Raw genomic sequence first — 15566 nt, 5'->3', positions numbered from 1 at the left:
ATCGCCATATAAATGAATCTACTTTAATATTTTCACAACAAAAACAGACAAAATTGATTTTTTGTTGCGATAATTATTTTTGTTTAGGGTTTTTGATTCTCCCGCCCCGTCATTACGTTACACAACCTCACTTTTTGCATGTGGACAAGTTTGAAGTCTTGTGAAAGCATGTCTCATATAAGGTGGTGTTACATTATTTTTTTGTAACACTTATAACTCCTTTTTCTAGATTTAACGAAAATGAAAGTGACTACAACCCTACAGATTCTGACGAGGATTATACCGAAAACGAGAAAATCCTTCTGAAGAAAGTGCGAAACAAACAATCTAAAGACTCAGACAGTGAGGGGGAAGTGTTTGGGGTGGGTTCTGGCACTGACGATGACGATGACCAAAGTGATATTGCACTGAGTGACGTTGAGGAGCAAGAGGACCAAGACGATTTGCCTGATATTAGGGCCTGGGGCAAAGACAAGAGGAAGTTTTATTCAACAGACTACGTAGACCCTGACTATGGGGGCTTCCAAGGTAAGGATGCCCACTTGGCCGAATTGGAGGAAGAGGAAGCAAGGAATTTACAAAAACAGTTGGCTGAACAGCTAGACGATGATGATTTTTGCTTGGATGTGCCCACCAAAAAGGTAGGGTTTAAATTTTTTGATTTTTTACTAAATCGTGGATAGGTCATTGAGGACGATAAACAAGTGTCGGAAGAATTGATCAAAAGCGACATTTCCAAATTAAGTAAAAGGCAAAAATTACAAATACTGCAAAAGGAATCGCCAGAATTCTTCGGACTGGTTGAAGATTTTGAAGAAAAAATGGTTGTCGCTCGAGACTTCCTCAAACCAGTTTTGGTTAAATTTAAAAAGGGGCAAATCCCCAACTGTTCAGCAATGGAGTTTGTGGTGACTCACCACGAATTAATTTTAAAGTATTTTTCTCAATTTTCTATTTTATTTTTCCTAATTCACAAAATTGTAGTTATTGCGTTAACATCAACATGTATTTACTGTTGAAAGCCTCAAGAGTTAACGTGCAAAACCACCCAATCATAAAACGTTTGTACCAATACAGACAACTGTTATCACAAATGACGCCAGTTTTCGAAGAGGTGATTAAGCCCCAAATTGAGTTACTCTTGAATGAAGAAGAAAAAGAAGTTCCGAAAAAAACATTAAAGGTGTTGAGCACATTGGTTAACAAAACGGAAAAGAAAGACAAGAAACCAGCAGGGAAAAAAGTCCAATTTAAACCAGAAGTGGACGAAAAAGAAGCAACAGATAATGAACAGCAAATGCAAGACGAAGAGGCAAATGTTCCCGAGAATGGTTTGATTTTTGTTTGTTGCGATTTTTTAGTCATGTTTTGTTGTAGATCCTGGCAAGAGGGCTATAACTTACCAGATTGCCAAAAATAAGGGTCTCACGCCGCACAGAAAGAAGGAACAAAGAAATCCAAGAGTGAAGCATAGGAACAAGTTTAGAAAAGCAAAAATACGAAGGAGAGGAGCTGTATGTCAACTTTTAGTATTTTTTCTTAAATTTAATTGCGCTATTTTTAGGTTCGTGAGCCGCGAACCGAAATGACGAGATATGGTGGGGAGCTTTCCGGGATTAAAGCAAGTGTTTCCAAGAGCATTAAAATTAAGACTTAATAAAAACGCATATGAAACAACAATGCTTTTATTTCTGTTTACAATAAAACAATTTATTGTGCTATTTTCTAGCTAGTTCACTTAATATTAACACAGATAACTGTACAAGTAGCCGTTTGAATAACATGATAAAATATACAACATCGAAATATGCGTAAATAACGAAAAAATAAAATGTAAAGAAAAAAAGGTCCCGATAATACTGGAAAGCTGATAATTGCACGGAAACACGAAAATAAAAATTCCTTAAAAGTAACTGGAATGAAGGGACGAAATTTAGCAATTTACCCTCACCTCTAATCTATAGGACTTAGACCTATGAACTAATTCATTTATAAACATATTGTACATTAATATCGAAAGACGGCAATTTTATAGTGAGGTTAAATATACGGCCTACAATAAAACTAATTTAATCCTCCAAGTTCCTGAAGGCTTGTTGAATATCCTCGTACAACTGGTCAAAATCGGCTTTGATTTTCGCCTCGCCGTCTTTAACTGGGTCCTTGAACTTCATACTGCTCAACTGGTACAAAATATTGCTCATGGAATCCCTGATCACGGTCCACGTGATTTTATTTTCAGACTGCGCGGTGCTTTCAACAGCATGTCGCGACATATCGTACAAACCGATCATATTTTTCAACATACCCACCGTCTTGTAGAACGGACAGAACCTATCGTACGACGAGTACGAATTCTGTTGCAAGAAATCTTCCTTAAGCAACTTGGCAATCTCAAGAGTGATTTTATCGGTCTCGGCTAGGGAGGCTTTACCGACCAGTTGCACGATTTCGGACAAGTCTTCTTCTTCTTGCAAGATCTCCTTGACCTTAGTACGCAACGCGACAAACTCTTGGAAGTTTTTATCGTAGAAATCGTCCAAAGCGCGCGTGTATTTAGAGTAGGAAATCAGCCAATTGATCGAAGGGAAATGTTTACGTTGGGCTAGTTTTTTATCCAACCCCCAGAACACTTGTACGATACCCAAGGTAGCTGAGGTGACGGGATCAGAGAAATCACCACCAGGGGGCGATACGGCCCCGACAATAGAAACGGAACCTTCACGATCAGGGTTACCCAAGCATTTAACACGCCCTGCACGCTCGTAAAACGAAGCCAAACGGGCCCCCAAATACGCGGGGTATCCAGAATCGGCGGGCATTTCAGCCAAACGACCGGAAATTTCTCTCAAAGCTTCGGCCCAACGCGAGGTGGAATCGGCCATCATCGACACGTTGTAACCCATATCACGGAAATACTCAGACAGTGTAATACCGGTGTAAATTGAAGCCTCACGGGCGGCTACAGGCATGTTAGAGGTGTTGGCGACAAGAGCGGTACGTTTCATGATAGACTCTGTTTGGCCTTCGATTTCGACTGTCAGTTCGGGGAAGTCCCGCAATACTTCAGACATTTCGTTACCACGCTCCCCGCAACCGACGTAAATGATAACGTCAGAGTTGGAATATTTGGAGAGAGATTGCGAGATTACGGTCTTACCGCAACCGAAAGCTCCGGGAATGGCGGTGGTACCCCCTTGGACGCACCTAAATAAAAATTGGTAGAGAAAAGGGACTAGTTTTTGAAAGGGGGCTTACGGGAAAAGTGAGTCGAGTACGCGTTGACCGGTTAATAGGGGGTGATTGGCTGGCAATTTCTCGCTGACAGGACGGGGCTGACGCACAGGCCACACTTGCAACATGGTGTATTTGGTCCTCTCGCCGTCGAATTCCGTCTCCAAGACGACTTCCTGTAGCGTAATGATAATTTTTAATTTTTTCCCCAAATGAAAAATAATTAAAAGTAGTGGCTTTTTATAATTAAAATTAAATATTAAATTAAATTAAATTTTAATTATAATTAAAATTAAAAAACATTTGAACGTTCAAAGTTCCACAAATAATATCACAACTCAAAAATAGCTATTTCCGAAATATTTTCTCTAGCTAAACACGAAAATAATCAAAAAAGTTTTGATTAGCTCTTATTGTCAAGATACAGAACTTGCTTGGGTAATTAATCTCACCATGGCTGGTTTGTGTGAAATTTATTCTTAGCTTGATTCTCTATTTGACCTTTTCAATTAAGTTTCAAACATTTCTGGTCGTATACAGAACGAGAAATTAAGATATAATCCAGAATTAAAATAATTCGAATTAGGTAGCCATTAGTTTTGCATTGACAAACCTCGAGTTCATGGCAAATTAAATTTTAACTACAATCACAATTATCGTGATAACGTTTAAAAGTTTTTTTTGTTGTTTTGTTTTTAGATTAGATTTATTTATTTTTGTCAATTCCACATATTTTGATACTGGCTCTTTTATTATTATTATATTATTATAAAGTACTTACCTAAGAACAATTTAACACATTTTACTTATTAGAAAGACTCATTTCCTTTGAACAATTTTTGTATCGGTTTAGAGTAAAAAAATATTTAAGTCGACGTGTCCAAAGTTTCAGATGTCTGTTCGCCTCTATTATTATTGTTTTTTCAATTTTTTTTTAATTTTGGCTTAAATAACTATAATGTAATTAGTTATTTATTTAAACAATTTCCTCATAAAAATGTGAATTTTAAAAAATCGTTCTATTTCTACTCATTACAATTAATTAAAATCTACTTTGCCGTTATGGAAAAATTGGAAAAAACAACGTCTGAATTGTTGACATTTCTACTTAATTTATTTAAAAAACTAAAAAAATAGCACCAAAACATGTGATTTTGATGACAAGTTACTTGTCTCAAATTTCATTAAAATCTATAATTCCATTTTAAAATTACTAAGTAAAATTCGAAAATAATTTTTGAACTTTGGCGCTTTCTAACTTTTACACGGTGCAACTTAGTACAGCAGAGGTAAGTTGGGTTAAATCCAGGATTTAAATCGTTTTATTTTGACCTCGAAAATCTCTTTTGTTTATGAAAAAAAAAGATCTCTTTTCGTTACACCCCGTATAATAATTTAATTTTAATTTTTTATTTTTATCAAAAAATTACAGGAATTTGTCTTCACTGTTTTAACTTTAAATAGATTTCTCTGTCGATGGGCTGGTGCGTATCTTGAAAATAAAAGCTAATTTGGTTATCTAGAACCAGAAAAAGGATAAAAAAATTTTTTTGTTGAGTAGTGATTTAATGATGAATTCAACAATATTTAAATAGTCTATTATTTGAAGAGTTTTGATGACTAAAATATGGAAAATTAATTAACAGAAAATGCATTGTGAAAATAAACTATCGATTTAAAACAGCAAACAATTATGCAAATATTTTTAACGGATTATGGTTGCTGTAGAGAACTTTTAGAGACGGTTTACAAGAATTAGTTGCAATTAAATTGGCAAATTACCAGATTCCTAATGTTTATTTTGATAACGACACAGAGCAACAAAAAGTTAGTCTTGAAATTTATTGTTTTAGAAATCTGAGAAAACATGGAATTATCAAATTATAAGATATTTGTTACATGATTCATAATCATAAGACAAAAAATAACGTCAGAGTTAACAGATAAATAGAATATACGTGCATATTTTAAATTATTCCGGAATGTCTATTGATTGATTAGTAAATATTAAACATTATCACTAATAGATGTTGCAAGGCGTTTATTTTAAACAGAATCTTAAGTTTATGTGCATTTGCAATCAGTAGTCGCATACTTTAGCAGACTTAAACTACTATTTTTATCAAAATCGCAAATAATCTATAGATCTCTCAATTTTTTCAAGACTAAACAAATTTCAAGATTTTACTTTATGGTATTGTGTATAATTTTTAATATTTCATCCTTTGTTGACATCAAAAGTCTTTAAATAATCGATTTTGTCAAATAAGGTAAGATTATAGAATTTGTACGTTCCCTTTAGAACATTTGTAAATTTTCTTTTAAGCTCATCAATTGCATTAGATTTCAAATCCCTCAAAATAAGCATGTTTTTAGGCCAAAATCGCATAATTTTCGCCGTAATTTGGTTATTGCTGTTTTAACGAAATTTCGCTTTTATATTCGTGTCTCTTCACCTATTTGTGAACCCTCAAGCCGCCAATTTTTATACAGAAAAATACTTACATCGACTGTGTAATTTCCGGGATCGGCGACGTATGTGACAGTCCCCTTGGCTTTGGGCGGTAGCAGCATTTTATGTTTGACGAGAGTGTTTTCATGGACAATCCCGTAAATATCACCGCCTGTCAAATGTGACCCCAACTGTGCCCAAACGACTATTAATAAACCTCCAACTTTAACAAATCACAACTTTTACCTTGATATTCAATGGGGCAAACTCCCACTTAGTCGTACGCGACAACGATGGCACATTAACACCCTTAGGAATGTAAATACTTTGCGTAAGCTCGTTGATGTCCTTCAGCGGTCTCTGGATACCGTCAAAAATCGAACCCATAATACCTGGGCCCAGCTCCACCGACAAGGGTTTACCAGTTCGCAAGACTGGATCACCCACCGTAACACCTGAAGTTTCTTCGTATACCTGGATAGTGGCCATTTCGCCCTCCAGACGAATAATTTCCCCGACCAGTTCGGAGTACCCCACACGCACCAGCTCGTACATAGCCGCTCCGCTCATTTTCTCGGCCGTAACGACTGAAAAAGTGCCCCATGCAACCCCTGACCTCGGATTTTTTCCACTTACCAGGACCGGATACCGCGAACACGTATCCGAATTTGTTCTCGCGCTCTTCATCACCCATCTTTGGTAGAGAGGTCATCTTGATGGATTTTTTTACTAAAATACACAAAAGACAACCTGGTTTAAAGTTCCATCAAAAAGTCACGTGAAAACAGAAGTTTGGTACACTATTGTTGTAAAGCGCGATACGAGAGTGGGCACCGTCACGTGAATTTTGTAGTGAAGTGGGAGTGCCGCTCGATACAAATTAGGGGCCCGATCACTTGGCAAAGGAACCGCCTACAAATTTTGTTAATTTTGCTACATCAAGGGGGCTGCGTTTATTTAAAACTTGCGAGAATACGGCGATTTCAGGGGAATTGAACCTTGGGGAGAGGAATGTTCACTGAATATGAATGAAATTCAACATGGAATTGGGTCGACTCAAAATTTTGCCTGATCGATATTTTGTGCGAAATTAAATATTATTTTCCTATAATCACGCGTGGGGTTTGCAAGGGTTTAAAGAGTGGCGTCAAAGGGTAAAACTTAATTAATAAAACAACAAAAACTTACGTGTTTCTTGCAAAACCTCACCAACCCAACTCACAAGATTATCAAATTTGTGCAAGTGTCACAAGACGGTCAGCTGACACGATCTTGACATTTAGTCAAAGTTGCAGCTAAACAGTTTTCATTATTTCTTTCCCATCGATTTTAATTAACAAAATAGCTTAGTAAACAATGGTTTAATTTTTTGTGAAACACGTAATTCATAAATGTAAGGGGTGCAAACAAAAAACACGTAAAGAAATGAATTTGAATACCACGGTCTCGGTTGTCTAATCGCAGGACGTAATTGTTTATCAAAATTGGGAAAAACAACACATTACGTAATTGACAGATAAATTTTAATAAACAGAGTTAATCGATTTTGAAGTTCAAACTCAAACAATGTTGTGTACAAAAAAATAATTGATAAAAAAAAATGATTGTGACCGATTATTACCGCTCCTCTTTGTTTTGACACTTGTCAGTTGTCAAAAGCACAAATGAGTCATAGACGAATTTGGTAAATAAATCAACTTTTCGCCTGTCTTTTGTGGTCGTTTGTAGCCCCCTTGCCCCAAAATGGAGTGGCTGTTCGGTAAACGCTTAACCCCTGAGGAAATGCTGCGGAAAAATCAGCGAGCCCTCAACAAAGCAATGCGCGACTTGGACCGAGAAAAAATGAAGATGGAACAACAGGAGAAAAAAGTCATAAACGATATTAAAAAGTTGGCAAAAGAGGGCCAAATGGTGAGTTTTGATTAGCCCTCGGTTATTCAATTTGAAAGAATTTAATTAGGACGCAGTCAAAATCATGGCCCGCGACTTGGTGCGTACTAGACGCTACGTTAAGAAGTTTATGCTCATGAAAGCCAACATCCAAGCCGTCTCTCTCAAAATCCAGACGCTCAGGTCGCAAAATGCCATGGCTCAGGCCATGAAGGGGGTCACCAAAGCCATGCAGAGCATGAACCGGCAGCTAAACCTGCCCCAGATTCAGCGAATTTTGCAAGAGTTTGAAAAACAGTCGGAGATTATGGACATGAAGGAGGAGATCATGAATGATGCGATTGATGACGCCATGGAAGATGATGCAGATGAGGAGGAGAGGTGGCTTAATCCCTGTCTCGTTCCTTTATTTATTAATTGTTTTGCAGTGATGCCGTTGTCAATCAAGTTCTTGATGAATTAGGCTTGCAACTGAACGATCAATTGTCAGGGTTGCCCCAAACTGGGGGCTCACTTCCCGCTACCGGCCAGAAACAACCAGCAGCCGCTGCAGCTGCGGCGGGCGGGAACGGCGGAGTTTCGGATGCTGATGCAGACTTGCAAGCAAGATTAGATAACTTGAGGAGGGAATAAGATGTGTTTAATCCCTGCCTATTCCACTCACTTAATTCTTTTCTACCATTTGTTGTATTTGTTGCAAATGTAAGTAGCCCGTAAATGCGGCAAATAAAAAGCAACTGTTTATAAATACTAGTAATATAAGCTTCTAAAATGTTAAGTGCTTAACTGCAAATAAAGTTGTATATTTTTTAAATATTTTAGTGTTGTTACAGATTTTGTTTCAATATACATTTTAAAGAATTACATAAAATCATACGAGACTTCGTCAAACCCGGACTGTTGGTTGTTCCCCGAGTTTTGCATTTGTTGGTTCATTTGTGGGCGTGGTCCGTTGCCTGCCATTTGTTGCATATTCATCAGTTGCTGTCTGTATTGGGGTTGCTAAAAAAAAACGTTGTTTATTGTGTTATTTTTTCTATAATTCTACCTGTTGTAACAAGTGTCTTAAGCCAGGATTAGCCCCCATCACAGGTCTCATCATTCTTTGTTGTTGTTGCGCACTTCCAGCTTGTGGATTATTTTGATTGGCCATTCGTTGTTGCTGCTACAAAACCAATTATCTAAAGTGACCAATAGTACCATTTTATTCAGGACAGTATTTTTGGTATTTGACTGTCCAGGTCAAAAGAATGGTAATAAAAAATCATTCAGTAAAAGTACTTTTTTATGGAAAATATCACCCCAAAGTAGGTGTGCGTAAAAAAATTTTGGGATCCCATAAAATGGAGATATCTTAAAAGCAATACATTCGTCGAAAAAGTTTAAATTTAAACAATGGAAAAACGTTGTAAGGTTTTGCGGAGTGATTCCTTATTCCAGATTCTTGGGTTAAGAGTAAAAATAAAAAGTTTCTATAGACCTATGTCCGGAAATTCTTTAAGCTGTTTTTCTTTAACTGAGAAAACAAGTACTAAAGGAAGACAAAACTGACAGAAGCGATGAGGGAGCACAGAAAAAAGAAACAGAACAGTAAAAAGAAGACAGAAGTAGGATTAAATTATAGATAATAGTAAATAGAAGAAAAGAAAACTGAACAAAGAAAAAAGAAGAGAGAAGGAAGAGGTAAAGAAAATAGAGAACAGCAATACGGAAACCAGGATCACGAAAGAAAGGACGCAAAAAATGAAAGCGAGGATAAAAAAGAAATGTAATTGAAAACATCTCATCATTATAGACGAGTAGAAAATGGATAAAGAAGAGAGAAATATACACCTGATTTCGGATAGTGAATAAAACACAGAATAAAAAATATTACAAAAAAAAACAGATAAAATAGAAGAGAGAGAGAGTAAAAGCTAAACAGAAAACAAAAAGAGGGAAGGAAATAGACGAATTTTTAAGGAACCAACCCCTTAATTAATAATTTTAAGTGAATTTTTATTGAAGGATTCTTTTGTTGATATTTATTTTATTCCGTTTTTGTTTCTTTAAAATGGATTTCTTTTTTTTATGTATTATATCCGGTAGACATTTTAGTATCTTTGCCAAACTCTGTATAAATTATGTCCTGGTTTTTGAATTTCATAAACCAACTCACATCAAGAATTTTGTATTTCATTTCATTCTGTTGACATATCTGGAGTGCCTCTTGTAGCTGCGACGTCTTCATATGACTTATCCTTTCCAACTGGCTTTTATACTGTTGCTCCTGTTGCTGAGCTGCTTCCAGCGTCTGCTTCAACTGATTAATCTTCTCCAAATTCTGCTGCCTTTCCACTTGCAACTGATTCTCAAAGGGGGCCCTCTGAGGCGGTGTGCCCATCATTCCGGGCGCCATGTTCTGATTGGGGGCTGACTGCGACGACTGTGGCCCCATCCCCTGCTGTATGTTCTACCAAATCACTAATTTAAATTTACTTTGCATGTAATTGATTACCTGCTGCATCCTTAACCTGGGTCCCTGTCCCAAAATCCCAGCTTGGGCACTTGAAGTGACAATATTTTGGGTGATTTGTCCCCCACCCAAAGCCATGTTGTTGGTTTGAGACATCATGGTTTGTGACGTCACGGGGTTGCTTCCGCCCATTTGTGGGGGTGTGCCACCCATGGTGAGAGCACCGGAAGTTTGGGGGTTCATGGGTTGACCGGCACCGCCTTGTGTTTGGCGCATAATTTGGGTGGATTTCTGTTGTTGGATCACTTTGCGTAATCGGTCAACAAAGGCGCCTTGATCGTTGGGGATAAACCCGAGATAAGCACGCTTTTCGGCAGTGTATAGTAAAATCAAAACTTTGATGTCACAAGTGGCGGGGGTTGCGGTGCTTGTAAAGTGCACACAACCGGCCTAAAATCCCCAAATTACAATTTGCAGCAAGGGTTAAATTACTTACAAAGCCGGAACTCATGACTTTAGTTAGAGATTCTAAAGCTTCGCAGGGTTGGGGGTGGAATAAAACCGATTTGGAATTTTTTAAATAGGCGCCCCCTATGTTGCCAATCAGTTGTTTGGGCATGAGCTGCATTATTAGTTTTGAGGGCCAACCATCGGCTTTTCTATTCAAATGTAAACACACATGTAAACAAAATTAAATGAGGCTGAATTTACTCACAATTCAGGTTCGCCGTCTTTTGAATTCGCTGAGACTTGACATGGGACATGTTTCGTGATTTTTTGTTGGTCGGTTGGATTTTTGGGTTTTTCGATCCATTCGAGAAGACCTTGCCAGATTGAGGGACGCTCGCGCCCGGGGCCAAGTGGTTGAGATGGTTGAGGAGTGCTCTGATGGCGGATTTATTCAATTAACATTGATTTTGTGTTTATATTCAAGTTTTAGACAAAAAAAAATGATAGTCCATAACTGTTAATTGAGCGAAAACTAAATGAATAATTATTTATAATCCAATACATCTGATCTCTAAAACAGCTTTATAAAAAAAAAAAACGGAAAAAGTTCTATAAAAACATCAGCTGAGATCGGATTTTCAAACTCATAGGAAAATTTTCCAATAGGAATCTAAATCATGCCTAAAATCCCATATAAAGTCTGATATAACCAAAATTTGATATTGGACTCGATGGAAAATATTTTCCTACGGGACCACATTTGCAACGTATATCATTAAATCAATTTATTCACACTGGCCAATAAAAAAAAGTATAAGTTCTAGGAGAGTCCAGTTGATGGACCCGACAGTTCTTGAAATACCATAAACCATAATAAGAAACAAAAGAAAAACAGATAATATTCTGTTCATTCTATTATATTTCATAAAAATTCGTAAAGAATTTTTTGATATGTAAAAAATCTCGGAAAAACGTTTGCGAGAAATCTGCAAAAATTTTAATGTACCATATTAGAACATAAAAACAACACAAACTATAAAATTACAAGTGAACAGTAATTACCAACGTTGCTTATAATTTACAATACAAATTTTCTTTATGCAAAAAAATTCCAACTAACTTTTATATATGTATTTTAAATGTTTACAGGATGTATTATGTACAATGCAAAACGCCGTAGAATGCATATTAATTTTTTATTTACATGAAAAACTACAATTTGGTCCATTGGACAATTGGACCAAAAAGAATAAATAGAAATAAATAAAATATTTAGAATAAATGCAGCCCAGGACTACAATGCAGGTGCTATGACTGGCCTTCTAAAGGTCAAAGAAAATCGAGAACAACCTGTGAGCAATGTTTAACAAGGTTTTTAGCGAACATAGTAAAAAAACATTATCCACGTATGGTAAAAAGACTAGTAACAATTTTCATCTTAAAAAAATGAGTTTATTTTTTTATGTTTAAACATGTTTGATTTGATTAATACAAAAGTAATTAATCATTTATCAAAAAAGCGATAAAAAATTGTTGAAGTCGAAGCTGGCAGTTAGCAGTCAACATTTAGAACACCTAGCAATTTTGTTTTCCCAACGGAATTTTTTCCCATGAGTTTAAGAATTGGGTCTGTGTCAGATTATGTACCAAACGGACTTTGCTCATTTTACAAATTAATATTTAACTGTTTTAATTAGTAGTTTAGGAGGTTACACGGTTTCGAAGTACGTAATACATTGGAGGAAAATGTATAGTGTACACTTTAGAGATAAATGAGATTTTCTTTATAAAAAATATACTGGCAATTAAAATTTATTTTTTTTAAACTCTGTTTTAAAAACTACATCACACTGCTCATATATCTTACATTAAAAAAATGGAGAATGTACACTTTGGAACTAGTCTTCTGAATATCCCTTTATCCCTAACAAAGGGGTGCACTAGTTCCGATACTAAGAGAAAATAGTAAATAATGTGTTTTCTGATAAATCTCTTAGTTTCTGAGATCGAAGAAGCCTTTTTTTGAACAGATGTTTTTTTGTTTATAAATACCTGTCCAGGGGAAGTACCGGCCTGATTCGGCTGCGACACCTGCGCAATTGAGGTGGTCTGTATCCCACTGTTGGGATTCTGCGACATCGACGTCTGAACATTTGGTTGCTGATTTTGCTGATTCATAATATTAATTTTCATTTGGGGTTGTTGCTGTTGCGAATTAAGCGGCGAATTATTCCCCACTAAAACACGCAATTTACCTCAAACACCTCAAAAACTTCTCTTTTACTTTGTCCAAATTGATTAACCCCAGTCCCCGGCATAGAATTCGGGGGTTGTGTCAGCTGTGCAATCAGTGCGCTACTTTGGGTGGTATTAACCTGTTGGTTGGGCGGCAGATACGACCTGGGCTGCGTTGGGGGCAACATAGCTGGCCATCTGGGCCGGTTCGCTTGGTGGTAGCCCGGCGGTGCGGGCAATTGCGGGATGTTCATGGGGTTGTTGCCCATCATGGCCCCTCGGGCGTTCACCATACCTACCATGCCTGGTGTAACATTTTGTGAGTGTTGGGGGGTTATACCTTGAGCGCTGGGCGGCCGATAGACGGGCGATGGGCCCACTCCTGAGGGAACCCCGGAGTTGGCGGACGAGGATGACGAGATGGGGCTGTCATTGCTGGCTAAGGGGCTGGGGAGAGAGGTTATAGGAATGGTAGTGTTAGAAATTTGGGTTTGGGCGGAAGTGGCGGTACCGGCAGGGGGGCTCAGGGGGCGCTCCTTCAGGCTGAAGCCGCGCAGGAGGACCAAGTGACGGGGGTCCTTGGCGTAGTTTTTCGTCTGGGAAGCGCTCAAATCACCGCCGGCTTTCTCGAACAGTTTATACAACGAGGGGATTTTGCGCGGCGAGATAATCGACAAATTGATATTTTTCTGAAAGTTAATTATGCAAATTTGGTGGAAGACACTTGGTTAATTACTTCTTGCAAAATAGCTGCTAGTTGCTCAGCTGTCTTCCCTGTGTAAGCATGAGTTTCAAAAACCCCTAGAGAATAAGGGGGCGAGTTACACACTAGAATACAATGCTTTTGAATGTTGCCGTTATTGTCACGTTTTTGCTGCAATTCGTCAAAACATTGAAGGGTTGTGGCTAAACCTTCAGCAATGTTTGCATGAGACTCGCCTTTACCTCCTATAAGTCTGAAATAATTTTTACATTAAGTGATCCTTTTCCTAGTTAGAACTTACTCAAGTTTGTCTATGGCATTTAATACCTTACTGGGGCTTACAAAGGGCCCAATTGTGTCGCTACTGGGGTGCGGTAAGCAATCAGCAGCCTGATACACCACAATTCCGTAATAAGAATTAATCCCTTCTGATAGGAAGTTGCTCTCATCAATACTCCCCTGACTAAAATATCTAAAAGTCCCTCAGTTACAAGAACATATTCTCCAATTAAAAACTACTACTACTACTTTTTCGTATCAGGGTGTAATTTTTATCATAACAAAGCAAGGTTACACTGATTTCTCAGTACCTCAAACCTTGTTCAACTATCCGTTCAGAATTCATCACGAGAAAAAACAGAGAAATAAAAGATTGGAAATGTAGATGTAGATACAACAAAAATGATGATATTTGGAAAGAAAAGTAGTATGGGAATTCGGAAAAGAGGATGAATGGCAATGGGAAGGAAAAATATAGAACAAGTGAAAGACTTGAAGTATCTGAATCAGATATGTACTGTATTATTTTAGTCAATCTTCACTATTTCAGTTAGAAGAGAGTAATAAGTAGCAAGATGTCAGACACAGCCCATATAAAAGAAGCAGCAAAAAAAAACAAATGGGGTTTTAGGAAATGTTTGAAGCTTGGGAGAACGTAAATTTAGTGAAAATTTCAAGAGAAAAATAATAGCTTAGGGAAAAGCACTGTAATGTAGGGACTATTTTGAGCAGAAGTGTGGGGATGGAAGAAATACGAGATCGAACAGGCTAAATAAACAAATGCCAGAGTACATAGTAAAAAAAGGAAGAGAAAAAAATTAAGAGTAGATTAAGGAAAGAGAGCGGTGGGATTTGAAGAGAAATTAAGAATTCTGCGTGAATGCAACAGTGTTGAACAGAAATCAAAAAAGCAAATGAAAATGTTAGATGGAAAGGACGAAAAGACTCCTATGAGAAGAAGGAATAAGTGTGTATAGAAATTAAAAGAATAAGAGAAAGGGGACGAACAATGGAAGAGGAACTGAAATTGAGAGATTTGGACATAGATAGGCAGGAAAGAATAACATGGAAAAAAGAATCGAGGTGTAATACGTAAAATATGCCGTGCTTATTGACGGATGAACTCCTCTCATACTTAAGGAAGATGTAAAGTAAAGATAAGAAAATCATAGCCAGATTTAGACGTAGAAATGAAAGCGAGAACGAATATTGGAGAGAAGATTGGGAAACAGTGTGCAGATTAAGCGGAGAGTGTCACAGTTTGTGGAGGTAAGAGTGTGCAAGTTTGATACGAAAAAAAGTTTTAAACGAAAATGGTAAGGGAAAAGAATGGATGAAAAAAGTGACGGGTGCAAAAGAAAATTGGGAAAGGTAAAGAATATCTAGAATATCAAATAACTTCAAGTAGGACTGTAAAGCCAAATAGGCAATAAAAACAATTTAGCAGTAGTAGAGAAAAACATGTAATACATCAGAAGTTACAAAAAAAAGTAAACTTACTCTAACGAAGGGATGATATAATTGGTTTTTAGGTCATTTATATAAGCACCATTCACTGCAGTTCCCTCGATAACAAAAACGATATCGGCGTGTAAGCCATGATCAGCTGGACACACAACCATTGTTTAGTCAAAATATTAAACAATTTTAATGAAACAATTTAATACAAGCACCAAACCCCGCCATATTGAAAATACCTGTCAAATTTTTAGGGATGTTACGTCAAGTTAATGGCAACACTTTCATTCAGATGAAATTTTATTTTAGCCAAATTATGCAAAAATGTTGTCTGGAAAACTAATCAATTGAATAGAATTATTAGTAGATTGCATTTAACCAAAACTACCTGGCTATTTTCGCCAGAAACT

At 37.1% G+C, this 15566-nt stretch overlaps 4 protein-coding genes across 5 annotated transcripts; 2 read left to right on the top strand and 2 right to left on the bottom strand.

Annotated features, from left to right (window-relative positions):
* The first annotated feature begins 26 nt into the window (after positions 1-26).
* Sas10 (Something about silencing 10) lies at positions 27-1680 on the top strand. The gene is made up of 6 exons (XM_970101.5): positions 27-182; positions 230-641; positions 684-934; positions 985-1331; positions 1378-1514; positions 1565-1680. The coding sequence occupies exons 1-6, from the start codon at positions 139-141 to the stop codon at positions 1655-1657; spliced, it is 1284 nt and encodes a 427-aa protein (XP_975194.3). The 5' UTR covers positions 27-138; the 3' UTR covers positions 1658-1680.
* Positions 1670-7020, bottom strand: LOC663322 (NtpA). The gene is made up of 6 exons (XM_971095.5): positions 6875-7020; positions 6323-6415; positions 5933-6273; positions 5740-5877; positions 3259-3410; positions 1670-3207 (listed from the first exon to the last, which is right to left on the bottom strand). Exons 2-6 carry the CDS (start codon positions 6396-6398, stop codon positions 2070-2072), a joined length of 1845 nt encoding a protein of 614 aa, XP_976188.1. The 5' UTR covers positions 6399-6415; positions 6875-7020; the 3' UTR covers positions 1670-2069.
* Positions 7021-7283: 263 nt separating this feature from the next.
* Vps2 (Vacuolar protein sorting 2) lies at positions 7284-8392 on the top strand. Its single transcript, XM_970093.4, has 3 exons — positions 7284-7597; positions 7647-7957; positions 8005-8392. Exons 1-3 carry the CDS (start codon positions 7430-7432, stop codon positions 8207-8209), a joined length of 684 nt encoding a protein of 227 aa, XP_975186.1. The 5' UTR covers positions 7284-7429; the 3' UTR covers positions 8210-8392.
* LOC664067 (mediator of RNA polymerase II transcription subunit 25) lies at positions 8364-15419 on the bottom strand. 2 transcript variants are annotated; one of them, XM_015979171.2, is made up of 12 exons: positions 15199-15419; positions 13721-13891; positions 13453-13672; positions 13057-13405; positions 12766-13011; positions 12534-12718; positions 10747-10916; positions 10528-10690; positions 10074-10481; positions 9735-10028; positions 8625-8738; positions 8364-8578 (listed from the first exon to the last, which is right to left on the bottom strand). In XM_015979171.2, the coding sequence occupies exons 1-12, from the start codon at positions 15318-15320 to the stop codon at positions 8438-8440; spliced, it is 2583 nt and encodes an 860-aa protein (XP_015834657.2). In that variant the 5' UTR covers positions 15321-15419; the 3' UTR covers positions 8364-8437. The 2 variants fall into 2 exon arrangements, with proteins under 2 accessions (XP_015834657.2, XP_975178.2); XM_970085.4 differs by having other exon boundaries at positions 8625-8741; positions 15199-15418.
* Between the last annotated feature and the right edge of the window lie 147 nt (positions 15420-15566).

The sequence above is a fragment of the Tribolium castaneum genome, chromosome 9, assembly GCF_031307605.1.
Source record: "Tribolium castaneum strain GA2 chromosome 9, icTriCast1.1, whole genome shotgun sequence".
NCBI classification, from domain to species: Eukaryota; Metazoa; Arthropoda; class Insecta; order Coleoptera; family Tenebrionidae; genus Tribolium; species Tribolium castaneum.
Note: the sequence above shows the minus strand (reverse complement) of the source record. Positions and strands in the feature narration are given on the sequence as shown.

What these genes read in the sequence shown, in the direction of transcription:
- Sas10 (XM_970101.5), top strand. Translation starts at nt 139, where the DNA reads ATGTGGACAAGTTTGAAGTCTTGTGAAAGCATGTCTCATATAAG. An exon ending in GGCAAATGTTCCCGAGAATG is followed by an intron (nt 1,332 to 1,377) that starts GTTTGATTTTTG and finishes GTTTTGTTGTAG; the next exon opens with ATCCTGGCAAGAGGGCTATA. An exon ending in AAATACGAAGGAGAGGAGCT is followed by an intron (nt 1,515 to 1,564) that starts GTATGTCAACTT and finishes CGCTATTTTTAG; the next exon opens with GTTCGTGAGCCGCGAACCGA.
- LOC663322 (XM_971095.5), bottom strand. Translation starts at nt 6,398, where the DNA reads ATGACCTCTCTACCAAAGATGGGTGATGAAGAGCGCGAGAACAAATTC. An exon ending in GTTCGCGGTATCCGGTCCTG is followed by an intron (nt 6,274 to 6,322) that starts GTAAGTGGAAAA and finishes GCACTTTTTCAG; the next exon opens with TCGTTACGGCCGAGAAAATG. An exon ending in TTGCCCCATTGAATATCAAG is followed by an intron (nt 5,878 to 5,932) that starts GTAAAAGTTGTG and finishes GTTTGGGCACAG; the next exon opens with TTGGGGTCACATTTGACAGG.
- Vps2 (XM_970093.4), top strand. Translation starts at nt 7,430, where the DNA reads ATGGAGTGGCTGTTCGGTAAACGCTTAACCCCTGAGGAAATGCTGCGG. An exon ending in TGGCAAAAGAGGGCCAAATG is followed by an intron (nt 7,598 to 7,646) that starts GTGAGTTTTGAT and finishes GAATTTAATTAG; the next exon opens with GACGCAGTCAAAATCATGGC. An exon ending in GATGCAGATGAGGAGGAGAG is followed by an intron (nt 7,958 to 8,004) that starts GTGGCTTAATCC and finishes ATTGTTTTGCAG; the next exon opens with TGATGCCGTTGTCAATCAAG.
- LOC664067 (XM_970085.4), bottom strand. Translation starts at nt 15,320, where the DNA reads ATGGTTGTGTGTCCAGCTGATCATGGCTTACACGCCGATATCGTTTTT. An exon ending in TATATCATCCCTTCGTTAGA is followed by an intron (nt 13,892 to 15,198) that starts GTAAGTTTACTT and finishes AGGGACTTTTAG; the next exon opens with ATATTTTAGTCAGGGGAGTA. An exon ending in AATGCCATAGACAAACTTGA is followed by an intron (nt 13,673 to 13,720) that starts GTAAGTTCTAAC and finishes AAATTATTTCAG; the next exon opens with ACTTATAGGAGGTAAAGGCG.